Raw genomic sequence first — 16,086 nt, forward strand, 5'->3', positions numbered from 1 at the left:
AAATCTCTCAGAAGAGCATCAGTAGTTCAGTCCCCTTCCTGTACAGAAGAGGAAGCAGGCCTGTAGGAAACTCCGGTCCTTATGCAGCAGAAGGACCACAGCCCACGTTGGTGACGGAGCCAAGTATTGTACCACTCTGTTGTGATCCAGCCCAGGCTGTGTCAGGCTTGCTTTTGAACTAATAAAGAAGTGCCTTCCATTGCAGAGAAGCCTGGCTCATCCTGCAGAGCAACCCCTTGACACAGCACACCCATGTTTCCTACTTCAGTGGTGGAGGAGGTGGGGTGTGGGCACTAAAGGCTGGTGCCGGGAGCCCTGCTCCTGTGTTGAGTCAGCCCTCATCTTGAACTCGGAAGGAAATGTAGACCATGTTTCCTGCCTGTCCTTTTCCTTTTCCGTGAAGCTTTTCCCACTTTTCTTCCTTCCTTCCCAGTTACCTGCTTTATACCCCTTGTTCCTGCTCGCTCTCCCCTGTGTCTTAGCTGTCTTCTCCAGTTGTCAATTCTCAGCATCCCCTAAACCCTGTTCGTCCTTCAAGGTCCCATCTCAGGGCTGGGCTTAGAGCTCAGTGGAACAGTGTGTGCTTAGCATGTACAAGTCCCTTGATTCAGTCCCACCCCCCATATCCCCTCCCCTCCAAACAAAAAAAAACAAAAACGGATCAGTTTTCACCAGGGAACTTTTTGCATTTATTCAGTGTTGGGGGTGGACAAGGACGGGGACTCCATGTGCTTCAGAGGAGAAGGCTGGATGGATAGATTTGCTCTGTTTTGAGTGCTTTTCATACATTACTGAGCTCTGTGGGATATAGACCTTTATTTAGTCATTAAATTTTGAGAGGTTAAGCAATCTGAATAAGGTCACATAACTACCAAAAACTGGCACTGAGATTTGGATCAAAAACACTTCAATCTTGCACATTTGGTCTCTTACTGCATCTGCTGTAAATTCCTTTAGCATGTTCTGTACACAGAAATCTGAATTGCACTCAGTCCTTATTCTCTAGTAGCTAATAGGATCCACCCTCCAGGAATCGGATAGAAATTGAGTAAATGAGCTGGGAGTAGCTACATGGAGAACAGAAAGGTTGAGCTTTCTCAAAGACCTGAGTGAGAATGGATACATTTTTAAGGTGTTAAGGTTGGAAGGAGACTTAGATTCCCTAAACTGGTTTTCATACAGTTGTGTGCCTCTTTGCTTAAAATAACTCTAGAAACACATTTAAAACAAAAAACTCCATTGGGTCCCCTCTTGCCTATCTCTAGAATTTGGGAGTCCTGAGAGGCACACTGCAAGCCCATCATTTTACAAACTCATGACAGGCTGAGCACCTGTTAGAGAGCTAGCACTGGGCTCTCTGTTCTGCTATGCGGGTGGTTCTTGTGGAAACCGCCTGCATGTGGGAAAAGATATTTCAGACAAAACATTTTGGTATGGAGCACAAAAATAGACCAAGTCTGAGTCCAACATTGAAGTTTTCAAACAAGGGAGTCCAGACTAGCTAGCTCGGGGAGACTGGGGCAGTGCAGACCTCTGACAGCCTGGGAGCCCGGGACCAGACGAGGTATAGGGAGGCACAGACCAGGTCCCACACCGGTCTTTGGTGTAGTCTACGAAAAGGGCTGCCCGCTGGGTGGCCGGCTGAGCCACCTTCCAACGGGTGTCAAGGGTCCCAGTCATTCCTCCTGGACTACAAGTGTCCAAACGACAGCAGCGTGCGGGCGGAAGGGGCGGGGCTCGGCACGGAAGTCTCGGCCAACTCCTGTCACGTGGGAGAGGGTTCTAGGCTTTGCTAGCATTCAGGTGAGTGGAGGATTTTTGGTCGTCAGTATGAAGCACTGAGGGCTACGAGCTCTTGCAAGTCATGTGACCTCCAGCCCCAGATCATGGTGTATTTCCGGTGTGGAATTGCACTCGGAATGCAGTTTAGTTCCAGCTGAGTCTGGATTTGGGGACTTAGCGTGTTTGCTTGGGGTAGGGGGAGGACCTAGACTGTGGATGGAGCCAGAGTAAGCCTGACCTCGTGAGTGCCCGGATCAGGTCTGGAGGCCCCAGGCAGCCTCGCTTCAGGACCGGGTTCGGGTGGGTGGCAGGGGCAGCCTCCGGGAATTCTAAAGTTGCCCGACTGCCCCTTCTCCAGCTGTCTAAAGAGGTGGCGAGGCAGGACACCGCCCAGTTAGCAGCCTTGCTGAGGTCTCCGTCGCTTGCGGGTTCTGAAAGTAGAGTTAGACCGGCGGGCGTGTTCTTTGCTGCGAGGAGGGCCAGTGAGAGTGACTTGTCCTCTTGTTTGACAGGAGGCATGGCACTCTGGCGGGCATACCAGAGGGCCCTGGCTGCACATCCGTGGAAAGTCCAGGTTCTGACAGCTGGTGAGTGTCTCTGGGATTTGAGGAGGAAGAGGCCCACATTACGGCACCCACTTCCTCCTTTTAGCCCCCCTGGAGGGGTTGACTTCCTCTCACCTCGAATTAGTCTGTTTTGGAGGGCGAGGTCCCAAAGCTATTCCTAAAATAAACACACTAGGGCGCTAGAGAGATGGCGCAGAATTTATCAGCACATCCTGCTGTGGCTCAGAGCCACCTGTAACTCCGTCCAGCTCCAGGGAGATCTGTCCCCTCCAGCCACTTGGGGCACCTACACTCACTTGCACACCCACTCCACACACACATAATTTAAAATTTAAAAGTGAAAAGAGAGAGAGACACGTGGTTCTGTCCAGTAATCCTTAAAGTCCCTACAAACCTAAGTACCTAAGTAGTCTTTCTTTTCTTTTCTTTTTTTAAAATTTTTTTTATTTTTTTGGTTTTGGTTTTTCAAGACAGGGGTTTCTCTGAGTAACCCTGGCTGTCCTGGAACTCTGTAGATCAGGCTGGCCTTCAACTTAGAGATCCACTTGCCTCTCCCTCCCAAATATTGGGACTAAAGGGGTGTGCTACCACTGCCTGGCATAAATAGTCCATTCTTAAAAGCATTGCCCCAGGAAACCGCCCACTTTAAGAAGCTAAATGTTTTCCTCTTACATTGCATGGTGTGCCCAGCATATTCATACACACACTGTGTCATAGGGGCCCACAAAGGTCTGTTAGTTAGATTACTGGAGTCCACGTTAGTCGATCGCACTCCTAAGTGCTGAAGTAACTTACTCCAGTTTATTTTCCTTAGTATTTTTTTATTGTGAAATGTGCAAAGCAGTCGTGTATCTGAAGTTTAAATAGTATTAAAACTGAGTGCTTCTGAGTCAGTACTCAGCTTTCGGACTCTTTGAGTCCCTCTCCTCAGTTCATATATTTCACTTCTTTGTTTCATTTTTATTTCAAGACAAGAGTCACACCCTAGCCCAGGCTGACCTGGCATTCACTATGTAGCCAGGCCGACCTTGAACTTGCAGCAGTCCCATCTCGGCCTCCTGGATGAGCACTGTGCTGAGCTTGGCCCACGTCATTGTCTTGCTTTTCTTCATTCATGTCATCAGACAGTGGACTGAGCAGGGCCTTCTTACTCCACACCAAGTGATGAAGTGGCAGCTGTCCCCACCTTCACTGGTTAGCTGGGACGAGGGGCCAGGACAGGGAAGTATCATCAGTCCTCTGACCATCAGAGAAGTGCAGCGGGGGATCGGGTCACAAACATGCCTTGCCTGTGTTTGGAGAAAGACCCCATATTCTAAGGAGGGCTGTGGGCTTCGGCGGTCCTGTTAGCAGCATAGCCCTTCATGAGCATCAGAAACTACACTCACTACATGACTGGGCGGGAGGTGGACCCCTGTACTCCTCCCTAGCCCCTCGATAGCATCCTGTGCCCATCCACCTCTTGTCCTCAGAGTGTCCAGCCCGCATGACTCACCTGGCTGCGTGTGTGGTGACTCATACTGGACTCTGTAGCTGTGATGGGAACTGACACTCTGGGCCCTTTGCCCAGCCTCAGATTCCCTCAGGGGCCCTGACTGCCAGATAGAAAGGTCCCCCCTTTCGGCCATCAAGAATAGAGAGGGAAGGACAGTCATGTTTCCCTACCTAGATGATCTGTAGCCAACAAAGACAGGAACTAAAGCTTCAAGGGGTGCAGGTGCAGAAGTGGGGCTAACTGGGGCATCTGCTGTGTCTGTACTAGGCTCTTTACATGGCCTCATATGTCTATTTCTGTCTTTTTTTTTTTTTTTCTGGAGCTGGGGATCGAACCCAGGGCCTTGTGCTTGCTAGGCAAGCGCTCTACCACTGAGCTAAATCCCCAGCCCCTCATATGTCTGTTTCTCCTGACACTGCTGCATCCTTGTTGGTCCCGAGGCCCTGTAGCCTGCTAACATTTCTCCCAGACTTCCTTCCTTACTGCTCAGGCTCTTTGGACCAACCTACAAATAAGAGGGGTGGGCTTGGCTCACCTCACCATTTTGGACTGTTTTCTGAGCACAGTGGCTCCAGAGGTCCCATGGGATCCCTCACACCGGGAAACACAACAGAGATTTCAGACTTGGAACTAGAAGGCCAAGATCTGAATCTCAGAGCATAGCACTTAGTAGCTGCCTAATTAGAGTCCACGTCAATAAACTTCTGGGCCTCAGTTTCCTCAATTAGAACTTAAAAGGTCAGTTAGGGGAATTATCTCTGAGAAGCAGCTAAGAAAGTGTCATTTATTTGTTTACTCACAGTACTGAAGATGGAAGCTACCACCTCTCACACACGCTAGCACGCACGCGCTCTCTGGACGATGTGCCTGTCCTCCTGTGCCTTTTATTGTTTTTTGTATTATGTATAGTGTGTGTGTTTGAGCACATGGGTTACATGTATGAAATCAGTTCTCTCCTGGAACTGATTGGAACTTGTTTGTTTTGAGACAGGTTTTTCTCTGTGTAGTTTTGTGCCTGTCCTGGAACTCACTCTGTAGACCAGGCTGGCCTCGAACTCACAGAGATCCGCCTGCTTCTGCCTCCCGAGTGCTGAGATTACAGGTGTGCGCCACCACCGCCCAACTTGGAACTTTTTTTTTCTGAGCTGAGGATAGAACCCAGGACCTTACACTTGCTAGGCAAGCAATCTGCCACTGAGCTAAATCCCCAACCCCGGAACTTTTTTTAACATACAGTAAACTTGAAGGTTCAAGGACCTGGCCCTTATTATGATTATTGGCAGCCCCATGTATAGCAGACTCCTCTCTTTTTATAGAGGGGTTTGGGCTGGGTTTGTTCCAATTTCCCTAAATCTGAACATGTTAAAGTATCTTTTAGTTATTCCCCATTTATATATTTATTTGTTTGTTTATTTTGAGGCAGGGTCTCACTGTGTAGCCCTGGTTGTCCTGGAACTCACTGTGTAGACCAGGCTGGTCTGGGACTCACAGAGATCCACCTGTCTTTGCCTCCCAAGTGTTGCCAGGGCTGGTTATTTATTTATTCGTTATACATACATGTATGCCTGCATATATGAGATCAGGGCACCAGATCTCATTTTAGATGGTTGTGAGCCACCATGTGGTTGCTGGGGATTGAACTCATGATCTCTGGAAGAGCAACCAGTGCTCTTAACCTCTGAACCATCTCTCCAGCCCAAGGCTGTTTATTTTCAACAAAATCTCACTGTGAAGCTCAGTCTTGCCTTAAACTTACTGTGTTGCTAAGGCTAGCCTTGAACTCATCAGTCCTACTTCAGCCTTTTAAGTGCCTAGATCATAGATGTGCACCATGCCCAGCTTATGGATAATTATTTTAGCCTTGGGCTTCCGAGCAGCAGAGCCTGAAGCTTATGTACAGGTTAGAATGCAATCCCTCCTGAGGGCAAAAGAGAGAGTGAGTATGAAGGTGCATTATTAAATCAGCTGCCCTTCAGGGCTTCTTGGGCTCCATACCTTGGAACTGACTAAAAAGCAAATTGAATTGCCTTATGGGATGAATAGTTATTTCTGGAGAAGAGGCCTTAATCCACTGGCTTCCCTCCCACACTGGTCAGCATTTTACCCCAGGGAACACTCAGCTCCTCTACTTCCTTTTCACATGTGTGGTGGGTCCCAAAGACATTAACAGTGAGACCCTGGGTATGATGGGCCTGAAGGAAGCCATCTGTTTCAGCTGCAGTCATGACTAGAGCAGGAGGCAGGGGAATCAAGATCTGCAGTGGTTCAGCGGAAGTGGCCAATGCACCACTTTTGGGCCAAGCCAGAGTCACGACCAGGGCAGCCTGGGGGAAAGGTTGACTGTGTGTTCTGCAGTCTGAGTCAGCTTCACCCCTTCCTTTCTGGAGGGCTGTTCCAGTCTCCAGTGGGCCCAGAGCCCAGGGCCCAGGTCCATCTACTGCAGGCCACCCGAGCAGCTAAACTGCAGGCAGATTTCCTTGGGACCTGAATTAAGCCAGAATGTGAGTCTCAGGGACCTTGGTGCTGCAGAAAGGGAAACAGAGGCATAAGCAGGGTATGACGTGTGTTTAGGTGTCACACGCACAGTTCTAGACCTGGCATTAGAATCTGGGCATTGCTTCCTGTACTCGAGCCCTGTACTTGAGTTACTGGGGTCTCAGGACACTGAGTATCAACCCAGCTGAATTTAACCATGAGAAGCCGCAGGACTGGGCATTTTGTCTCATTTTCTTCAACAGGATACTTGTGGACAGGAGTGAGCTGAGCACTTAGACCCATGCCAGGGAATATGCTTCCCTTCTCAATGGAGCTTCAGCTGCCCCAGGATCTGGCTCAGGTCAAGCTCCTGCACCAGCGAGGAGGCCCCTTACTTAGTCAGCAGCACTTCTGGTTCAGTGCCGGGAATAGCTTTCCCTGCAGACCCCACCTCCTATATTTAGAGGGAGGCTTCCTCTCATTCCAGGAAGCCACTTCCTGCCCATCTGCATCTCATCTTCCGTCAACACTTCATTTTTTGCACATGAGACTCTTTCCAAAAGCAAGTGTAGGAACAAAGGGAAGCAGGAGATTTGGCTCTACTCATGCCTTGGAAGAGGGTGAGCAGGTTGGGGCTTTTCCGTTGATGGGCAGGGGATGGTCTCAAGTAGATTAGTGTCCAGAGCCAAACATCCTCCCCCACCCAGTGGGGAGTGACGAATGAGAACTGGCGTCTGCCCAGAGGCATGATGTCATACTCAGAACCAGTGTCTACTCACTAGGCTCTGTGCCCAGCTTGGTTTTGGGACACCACTGCCCAGCAGCCTCTCACCCTGGCCCACCAGGACTCTGGACATGATGTGTTTTGAGACTTCCCACTCCGACTCTGAAATCCAAGGAGAGAGGAGCCAGATCACTATGCCACCCCGGCTAACCAGATATCGGGTGTTTGGGTTCTGAGCTGGAGACAGCAGGAAAGGGTTTGGATGTTTGAGTCCTTCCTGATGAAGGCTCACTTGGGCCAGGAATGCAGGCCTTGCTCTTGGCGTGGACCAAAGTCTTCGGCTCTCCTGGAGTTGTTGCAGGTCCAGTGGCCACAATCTCCTATGAACAGAAGACAAGCTTCAGGATACTGTTAATGTCAGAAATGAACAGACCTGGGTGGGCCTACAGAGTCCCTCCTCACTTCATTGCTCTGAAGATGGCATGTCACCTAGTTCAGCCTCAGACTTAATAGTTGTAGTCTGGGACCTAGACTCAAAGGATCAGGCTCAGGGATACTCAGACAGTGCTCACACACACCAGCTTTGCTCCCTACTCTTACTGCGAAAGAAGTCACAAGCCCCATACAATGACTGTCTGAGAGTCCTGTACAGGTTCCTTCCACCTCCCCAAAGGAAGTTTATCCAAGTACCCTAAGCAATCAGGAGCTGCAGTCCACATGCATCATATAATGGACACACTTTAACGAAAGGGTGAGTCCTTCCCCATCCCTGCCACCCCGGAATCAGATGGTCTAAGTACAAACACATATGGGCTACCCATCATCAATATGCCAGGGACTCACCCCTCCAAACAACCTATGAGAGGGGACTTCCACTCACTCTTGTGGACACCAGGACACCATAGGCAGCCCTTTTTCAATGGCTGAAGGCTTCCAGGCCCATGGCATTGGGAAATTGGTTTTCATTACAGTTCTGCCTTTAGTTTGTATAACTATTGATAAGTCATGAAGAGAGGAAATACACACATCTCAATTTTCTCAGAATATTGCTGCCTGCCCTCCCTATGGGTAACAAGGAACAGAGGGAATAGTCTGGGGATAATACAGAAGTGCATGAGTACATAGTAAGCTTTTTCGTGTTCCTAAGTGTGGATGCGCCTACATGTATGTGTGTCCATCAAAACTGTGCCTAATGTCCCTAGAGACCAGAAGAGGCCAATAGATCATCTGAAACTGGACTTAGAAATTTGTCGTCATGGGTTGGGGATTTAGCTCAGTGATAGAGTGCTTGCCTAACAAGCACAAGGCCTTGAGTTCGATCCTCAGCTCAAAAAAAAAACAAAAACAAATGGTCATCAGCTGCCATGTGGGAATGAAACCCAGCTCCTCTGCAAGAGCAACAAATGCTAATAACTAACCACCGAGCCATCTCTCCAGCCTCTGATTTGTTTTTCTATTTTTTTTATTTGGTTTTGCTTGAGACAAGGTCTTACCACATAGCCCTGTCAGGCCTAGAACTCATCATGTAGACCATGCTCTCTTTGAGCTTGAAACAATCCTTGTGCCTCTGCCTCCCAAGAGCTGAGGTTACAGGCATGTGCCACTGTGCCTGCTCAGGACACTTCTTCCCTATGTGGATCTTTTAGACATTACTTGGATAGGGTAGCCTGTGGTCTCTGAGCCTGCTTCTGCCTATGCTCTGGCCTTGCTCCCCTGGCCTGAGTTGATCCAAACTCTGCTCCTTACTAGGTCACTCCATCTTTCAAAGACTCCTTAGTTAGATGGACCTGTGGCTACCTACTTCCCAGGCCTTTTGTGAGGACTAATTGAGTCCTTTGTGAATTGTCACCATCTTATCAAAGTGGACGTTTGTTCCTTCATTTCCCAAATGCCTTCAGCCTTCTTAGGGTCATTTTTCCCCTTTATGCATAGTCCTGAAGAGAGCCCCGAGCACACAGCTGATGGCCACACACTGGGAGGCAGTGGGGCTGAGGGAAGTGTAACTGACAGGGAGCACACTCTGGGTTCCCTAACACCCTAACACATGGTGCCTGACACAATTCTTCAGGTTGATCTTAGAGTTCTTTGTTCCTTTCCCCCAGGCAATCTGGTTGTTTGGGGCTGTAGGTTTTTGTTTGACCATTTCCTGAGCACCTATTTGGGGCTTGGTTATGTGTGGGGATGACAACAAACATGTCTAGGAGTCTACTCTGGCCACCTACCCCCAACCTCTAGGAATTCTGACCTTGCCCTTGGGAAGACCAGTCCTGACTGTTTGGGGGTGATTGGTGGGCGTGGGAAAGGCAGCACAGACTTGATGGGATGCTCAGAGGAAGAACTGCCTGATGGCCAGCCATCTGGGTGACCTAGGGTTGCCCATCACCAGTTCTAGCTCCTAGCTTTCCCCAGCCGCCTCTGACTAGGTTGGTCTGAGGAAGTGCTGTAGGAGAGGCTGTGGGGGAGAACAGAGCTGTATGTGCAGCCAGCATGGACGTCAGAGCCAGCTCTAGACCAAGGAATGGGGTTGAAGGATGTGTTTGCCCAGTGCTAATTGAGGGCATGGGGACAGTGGTGGCTCCGGGGCTAGAGGGGACTCTCATTACTCAGTGAGGTGGATGGGAGAGCTGGAGATCATCCGGTCACTCCCAAGCGTCCCTGTGACTGTTTATTAGAAATCATCACGCCGTCATGACAAGCTGGAAGCTTTAAATAGTGATGATTCCAATTCTGTCTTGGCTTCTAGGAGTGGGCGTCTATGCAGTTAGGGGAGGAGAAGCAGGGGCAGAGGTCTGAGGGGAAATGGCTCTAAGTCTAATAGCCAACTCACGGTGTGAAAGGAGAGTCTGGGCTTGTCTTCCTGTGTGTGTAATCGGTGGCCAGGGCTCTGCCTTGGGGAGGAGGCTCTTATTATCAAAACAAGTCAACGTCTTCTCTGGCACTGTTTGAGCACATTTTAGAAAGTTATCCATACTATTATCTGTCAATAAAGACCCCCTAAGACCAAAGCAAAAGACATTGGTTAGAGTCTAGCTTTGAGCTTGCAGGAAGTAGAGACTATTTTTTTTATTCTCCCACACAGAGTCTGTTAGTCTTTGGGGGTCCTCAAAAGAATGGTGTCTAGGAGTCAAGCTACCTGGTTCTCTGTTACCAGCTATATGAAATCATGGACCTTCATTCCCACACCTCTAGAATAAAAGTTTAGATGGAATGTTCTGGGAGGCCCTTTCAATTCTGGTCTCTGCAGGTCTTAGCCATAGATTTAGATTTCCTTTCTTCAATCTGGGTTTCAGCCCTGGTTCCCTTACAACTTAACTGTATGTTCACAGATCCTGGCCTGCTCACCTCCTGAGTTTTTCTGTGTGCCCCCCCTCCCTCTCTCTCTTTCTCTGCCCCCTCTTCCTTCCTGGTTTGTTTGTTTTAAGATGTGGTCTCACTGTGTACCCTTGACTGGCCTGGGACTCCCTATGCAGCCCAGGCTGGCCTCAAACTCATAACATTCCTACCTCTGCCTCCCAAGTGCTGGGATGCCAGACATGCCCTGCCAGTTTTTGGTAGGATACATGAGAGATGTCACCCCGTCCTTGAGGAGAGGGCTTCAAGGCAGCAAGAAGGGGCTAGCCATTTGCCAGAACGAAGTCCCAGGTCTCAGAGTGCCGAGCCTCATTTGGTCAACAGACTTACCTTTTGGGAGATGTCCTGATAACACCTGTGTACCCTGCACAGGGTCACTGATGGGCCTAGGTGACATTATCTCACAGCAGCTGGTGGAGAGGCGGGGTCTCCAGGAACACCAGACAGGCCGGACCCTGACCATGGTGTCCATGGGCTGTGGCTTTGTGGTAAGTTCTTTTACAGTGGGACCACGGGGCCTTGGGCAGTGGAAATCATTCTCTGCCACCCTGGAGTGCCCATCGGTCACTCACACCGAGGCCAGCCTGCGCCCTCTGTTCCTCTTAGAGTCTGCCTTCCTCTGGATTTGGTTTCTGCTGTCTTGGGGAGGAGCTTGGTGCCACAGAAGCCAAGGGTCCGTCACTGTACCCTGCTGCCCTATTTTTTGATCCTAGGGCCCTGTAGTCGGAGGCTGGTATAGGGTTTTGGACCGCCTTATCCCCGGCACCACCAAGGTGGGCGCACTGAAGAAGATGTTGTTAGATCAGGTGAGCTAGGGAAGTGGGAGTCGGGGAGGAGAGCCTGGCTGGAGCTCTGGCACTCAGCTCTCACTTGGTTCCTCTTCTCTAGGGCATCTTTGCCCCGTGTTTTCTAGGCTGTTTCCTCCCCCTGGTAGGGGTACTCAACGGAATGTCAGCCCAGGACAATTGGGCCAAACTAAAGCGGGTAAGTGGCTCTCTGGCTAGCAGGCTGGCTGCCCCAAGGGAGGAGGCCGGTGTAAATGATGTTAAGGGTTCGAGGAAAGGAGCTGAGGGGCATTGGGGCAGGAGTGTATTCTCGGAACAGTGTCTGTGTGTGATTTCATGCAGGCATGTGGCAGCTACTTCGATATGTGAGTGTTAACTGTTTCCTCCGTCTTTGCAGGACTACCCTGATGCTCTCATCACCAACTACTACGTAAGAGTTGACCCCTCACCAGCCGTTCTGCGTCCTTTAGTCCAGAAGTGCCCTGAGGTTGGGGCCCTCATAGCATAGGAATCTCTCTATTAGGATCACTCTCCCGTTCCCCACATGGGTACCTTGAAACACCCACCTTCAGCCTTTTCTTGTGTGGAGTGGGGCCAGGCTGGATGGGGAATCTGGGCACCCACTGACCTTCACATTTTCTCCTTATAGCTCTGGCCTGCTGTGCAGTTAGCCAACTTCTACCTGGTCCCCCTGCATTACAGGTATGACAGATTTCCTACCCCACCCTTGAAGGAAGATCTCCATTTCCCAGTTGGAGACATCTCATCCTTGGCTTACTTTAGGACATCAGTCATCTCACTGTGTCCTGGTCCGGCCTCCTCACGGTCTCCAGCATTTCATTTAAAACCTTTGATCCTTTATAGAGACCATCTTAGAGTGCCCCTGGCTGACCTGTCAGCTCCCCTGGAAGGCTTTGGCTCCCACAATGCTTTTTCCATCCCACCTGAGTTCCGTGTTAGGTGGCTCGTCTGCAGGGACAGTGCCTGGAGGTGGAACAAGGAGGCCTACGTTAGACAGAAAGGTAGACTCAGATGCTAAGTAGGAGCATTATCTCATTAGTTCACCTTGGAGATTATTTTGTCCTAGTAATAAAGCTTGTTGCTAAACTGCAATTAAAAAAAAAAAAAGCCAGGTGGCGGTGGCACACACCTTTAATCCCAGCTCTTGGGAGGCAGAGGCAGGTGGATCTCTGAGTTTGAGTGAATTCCAGGACAGCCGAGGTTACATAGTGAAACCCTGTCTTAAAGAACCAAAATAATAATGATGATGATGATGATAATGATGATAATAATAATAAATAAAAAGAATTTCTGGAGGGATGGTTCAGTGATTAAGAGATTTGCTGCTCTTTCAGAGGACCCAGGTTCAATTCCCAGCACCCACATGGTGGCTCACTACTGTATGTAACTCTAATTCCAGAGGATTCGACACCCTATTCTGGCCTCCATGGACACTGTACACACATACATGCAGATAAAATGCCCATAAATATAACATAAAAATAAGTAAATCTAAAATTAAAAAATTTAAGAGTGGCATTCAAAGGAGGCTGGAAAAATTAGGGATCTTGAGAACACAGGAAATTATGCAACTGTTCAGAGGTAATGTGCTTGACAGTTACACAAATAGCCTAACTAAAAAGAATACAGACTTGTGAGCTAAATCCTAAACATCAGTCTTCGGTAGCACTAAAACAAGGTCATCTTGGCACATGCTTTTAACCCCAGCACTCGGGAGGCAGAGGCAGGTGGATCTCTGTGAGTTTGAGGCCAGCCTGGTCTACAGAGTGAGATCCAGGTTGGGGATTTAGCTCAGTGGTAGAGTGCTTGCCTAGCAAGCGCAAGGCCCTGGGTTCAATCCTCAGCTCAAAAGAAAACAAAAAAACAAAAACAAAAAAAAACAAAAAGGAAGGCAGAGTGAGATCCAGGACAGCCGATACATAGAGAGACCCTGTCTTAAAAAAACAAACAAAAGCCGGGGCGGTGGTGACGCACACCTTCAATCCCAGCACTCGGGAGGCAGAGCCAGGCGGATCTCTGTAAGTTCGAGGCCAGCCTGGTCTACAGAGTGAGTTCCAGGAAAGGCACAAAGCTACTGAGAAACCCTGTCTTGAAAAACAAAAACAAAACAAACAAAAAAAAAAACTAAACCAAGGTTTTTTTGTTTGTTTTTTTTCAAGTAGATAAAAGAGCCTAGATTTATTCTTATTCACTCCTAGTAAGTTCAGAATGAGTACAAACTGGGTCTATTTATTGCATGGATGAATTAGATTTAATATCTGAGCAAAGATACAGTATAGTACAATTAGGTATACCTACAAAGTTAGTGAATTTTTTCATGCAAGGTTTTAATAGCCAGGATAAGCTCAAATTTACAGTCCTACCTCAGTCACCTGAATGCTGGTATTACAGACATATCGCCACGCTTGAGCAAGGTTATTTCAAAGTAGGCCTTTCTAGGCCAGTCATAGTAACTCATGCTGGTATCTCAGCACTTAGGAGATAGAAGCAGATTAGGAGTCCAGGACCCTCCTGAGACACACTAGGTCCTGTCTCAAAAAGACTTTTACTTATTTGTATATGAATATCTTGCCCGCATAAGTATAAGTGTACCCCATGTATGCCTGGTGCCCCGGGGAGGTCAGAAGAGGGCATCAGATACCCTGGAACTGAATTTACAGACCATTGTGAGCCACCATGTTCGTGCCAAGAACTAAACCCAGGTCCTCTGAAAGAGTGATAAGTCTCTCAATCAATGAGCCATCTCTCCAGCTCTTCAAAAACCATTTTAAAAATAAAATATATTGAAATAGATAAAATAGCATAAATTAAAAATAAGCACAATTTTTGTTTGTTTGTTTTTTGTTTTTTTGAGACAAGATTTCTCTGTGTAGTTTTGGAGCCTGTCCTGGATCTAGCTCTGTAGACCAGGCTGGCTTTGAACTCACAGAGATCTGCCTGCCTCTGCCTCCCAAGTGCTGGGATTACAGGCATGCGCCACCACCACCCGAAATAAGTACAAATTTTAAGATTTTTATTTATTTATTTATTTTTAAGATTTAAATTTTTTTTTGCTGGGTGGCACATGCCTTTTTAGTTCCAGCACTCAGAGGTAAAGACAGTTGTTGGCTTTCTATGAATTCAAGGCCAACCTGATCTGTATTGTGAGTTTCCAGGCTAACCAAGGCTACATAGTGAGACCGTGCCTCAAACAACAAACAGACAAAAACCCACTTCTGGTGTACAAACACCAGAAGACAGCATTGGATTCCCTGGAGCTGGAGTCACAGACCGTTGTGAGCTGTCAGTTGTGGGTGTTGGGAACCAGACTTGAGTCTTCTGTAAAAGGCCAGGCATGGCTCAGTGGTTAAGATTAAGAGTACCAACTGGGGGCTGGAGAGATGGCTCACGGTTAAGAGCACTGGCTGCTCTTCCAGAGGACCTCAGTTCAATTCCCAGCAACCACATGGTGGCTCACAACCATCTGTAATGAGATCTGGCACTCTCTTCTCACCTGCAGGCAGAATGTTGTGTATATAATAAACAAATGAAGGGTTGGGGATTTAGCTCAATGGTAGAGCGCTTGCTTAGCAAGCACAAGGCCCTGGGTTCAGTCCTCAGCTCTAAAAAAAACAAAAAAACAAAACAAAACAAAACAAAAAAAACAGAAAAAATTAAAAAATAAACAAATGAATCTTAAAAAAAATAGAGTACCAACTGTTCTTCCAGAGGACCTGGGTTCAATTCCCAGCACCCACATGGTAGCTCACAACTGTCTATAACTCCATGTTCTGACACTCTCACACAGACATATGCAGACAAAACACCAATGCACATAAATTTCTTTTGAAAAGGCCAGGCATGAGGGTGCATACTTATTACCAGAACACTAAAGAGCTAGAGGCAGGAGGATCAGGAGTTCAAGACTGTCTTTGGTCTAGACTAGCCTGGACTATATGAGAGCCTGAGATTGAATAAATAAATCACATAGATAGATAGATAGATAGATAGATAGATAGATAGATAGATAGATAGATAGACAGATGTGTATAGATATGAATGAATGAATGAATGTGGCTACTTTATATGACAGGTAGTGCATTATTTTTGGAAGTGAAATCTTGGCTGGTATAAGGTGTACAGATATATTTGGAAAGGTCTAGCTAGAGCACAGATGACGAGTCATTTGTGGACCAGTGAGATGACTCAGTGGGTAAGATCCTTTCCTGCCAACCTGATGACCTGAGCTCATTCCTTGGAACCCACATGGTGGACCCAAAGTTGTCCTCTGGATTCCATGTGCATGCGTACACACACATGCAAAACTAATAAGTAAAGGAGTGAGCTGTGGGGTTATTTAAGCTTTGAGGCCTTCATCTGAGAGGCAGAGCTCCGAGCAGGACTGGTAGTCCCCTGGTCCAAACTATACAGTCCCTCCTCCATGGGGCTCAATGGAAGGAGGCCCGAACCTGCAACTTCTGACTAAATCCTTTTCCTATCCTGCCCATTCTCCTCTTCATGCCAGTGTCCTGTTCCCTAGGTTGGCCGTTGTCCAGTGTGTTGCCATCATCTGGAACTCCTACCTATCCTGGAAGGCACATCAGCTCTAAGCCTGCCTGGTTTCATGGCTTGCATCTTATACTAATGCACCCTCACCCTGGAATGCTTGGACAGTATCCTCAAAGAGAGTACACCAGGACTGGAGAGGTGGCTCACCTATTCAGAGCACAGACTGCTCTACAGAGGACCCAAGTTTGGTTCCCAGCAGCCACATTAGGTGGCTCACAACCACCTGTGACCCAAGTCCCAGGAGATCTGATGTCTTCTGGTCTCTGAAGTACCTGCACTTGTACGCACATACACACCAATTACTTACTCATAACAAAGCATAAAATAAAGGCTTTCTTA

General features: G+C 48.1%; 1 protein-coding gene and 1 non-coding gene across 6 annotated transcripts; one reads left to right on the forward strand and one right to left on the reverse strand.

The window, feature by feature from the left end:
• The first annotated feature begins 1,750 nt into the window (after positions 1-1,750).
• On the forward strand, positions 1,751-15,922 carry Mpv17 (mitochondrial inner membrane protein MPV17). Of its 5 annotated transcripts, none has more exons than XM_036171371.1 (8): positions 1,751-1,803; positions 2,295-2,369; positions 10,766-10,881; positions 11,107-11,199; positions 11,282-11,377; positions 11,576-11,608; positions 11,828-11,880; positions 15,719-15,922. In XM_036171371.1, the coding sequence occupies exons 2-8, from the start codon at positions 2,300-2,302 to the stop codon at positions 15,786-15,788; spliced, it is 531 nt and encodes a 176-aa protein (XP_036027264.1). In that variant the 5' UTR covers positions 1,751-1,803; positions 2,295-2,299; the 3' UTR covers positions 15,789-15,922. The 5 variants fall into 5 exon arrangements, with proteins under 5 accessions (XP_036027264.1, XP_036027267.1, XP_036027266.1 ...); XM_036171374.1 differs by having other exon boundaries at positions 1,760-1,803; positions 2,298-2,369; XM_036171373.1 differs by lacking the exon at positions 1,751-1,803 and adding an exon at positions 1,832-1,889.
• Trnaa-agc lies at positions 4,158-4,232 on the reverse strand. The gene has a single exon. It is a non-coding gene; the product is annotated as a tRNA-Ala (tRNA).
• Positions 15,923-16,086: the final 164 nt, after the last annotated feature.

Source organism: Onychomys torridus, chromosome 21 (assembly GCF_903995425.1).
Source record: "Onychomys torridus chromosome 21, mOncTor1.1, whole genome shotgun sequence".
NCBI lineage: Eukaryota > Metazoa > Chordata > Mammalia > Rodentia > Cricetidae > Onychomys > Onychomys torridus.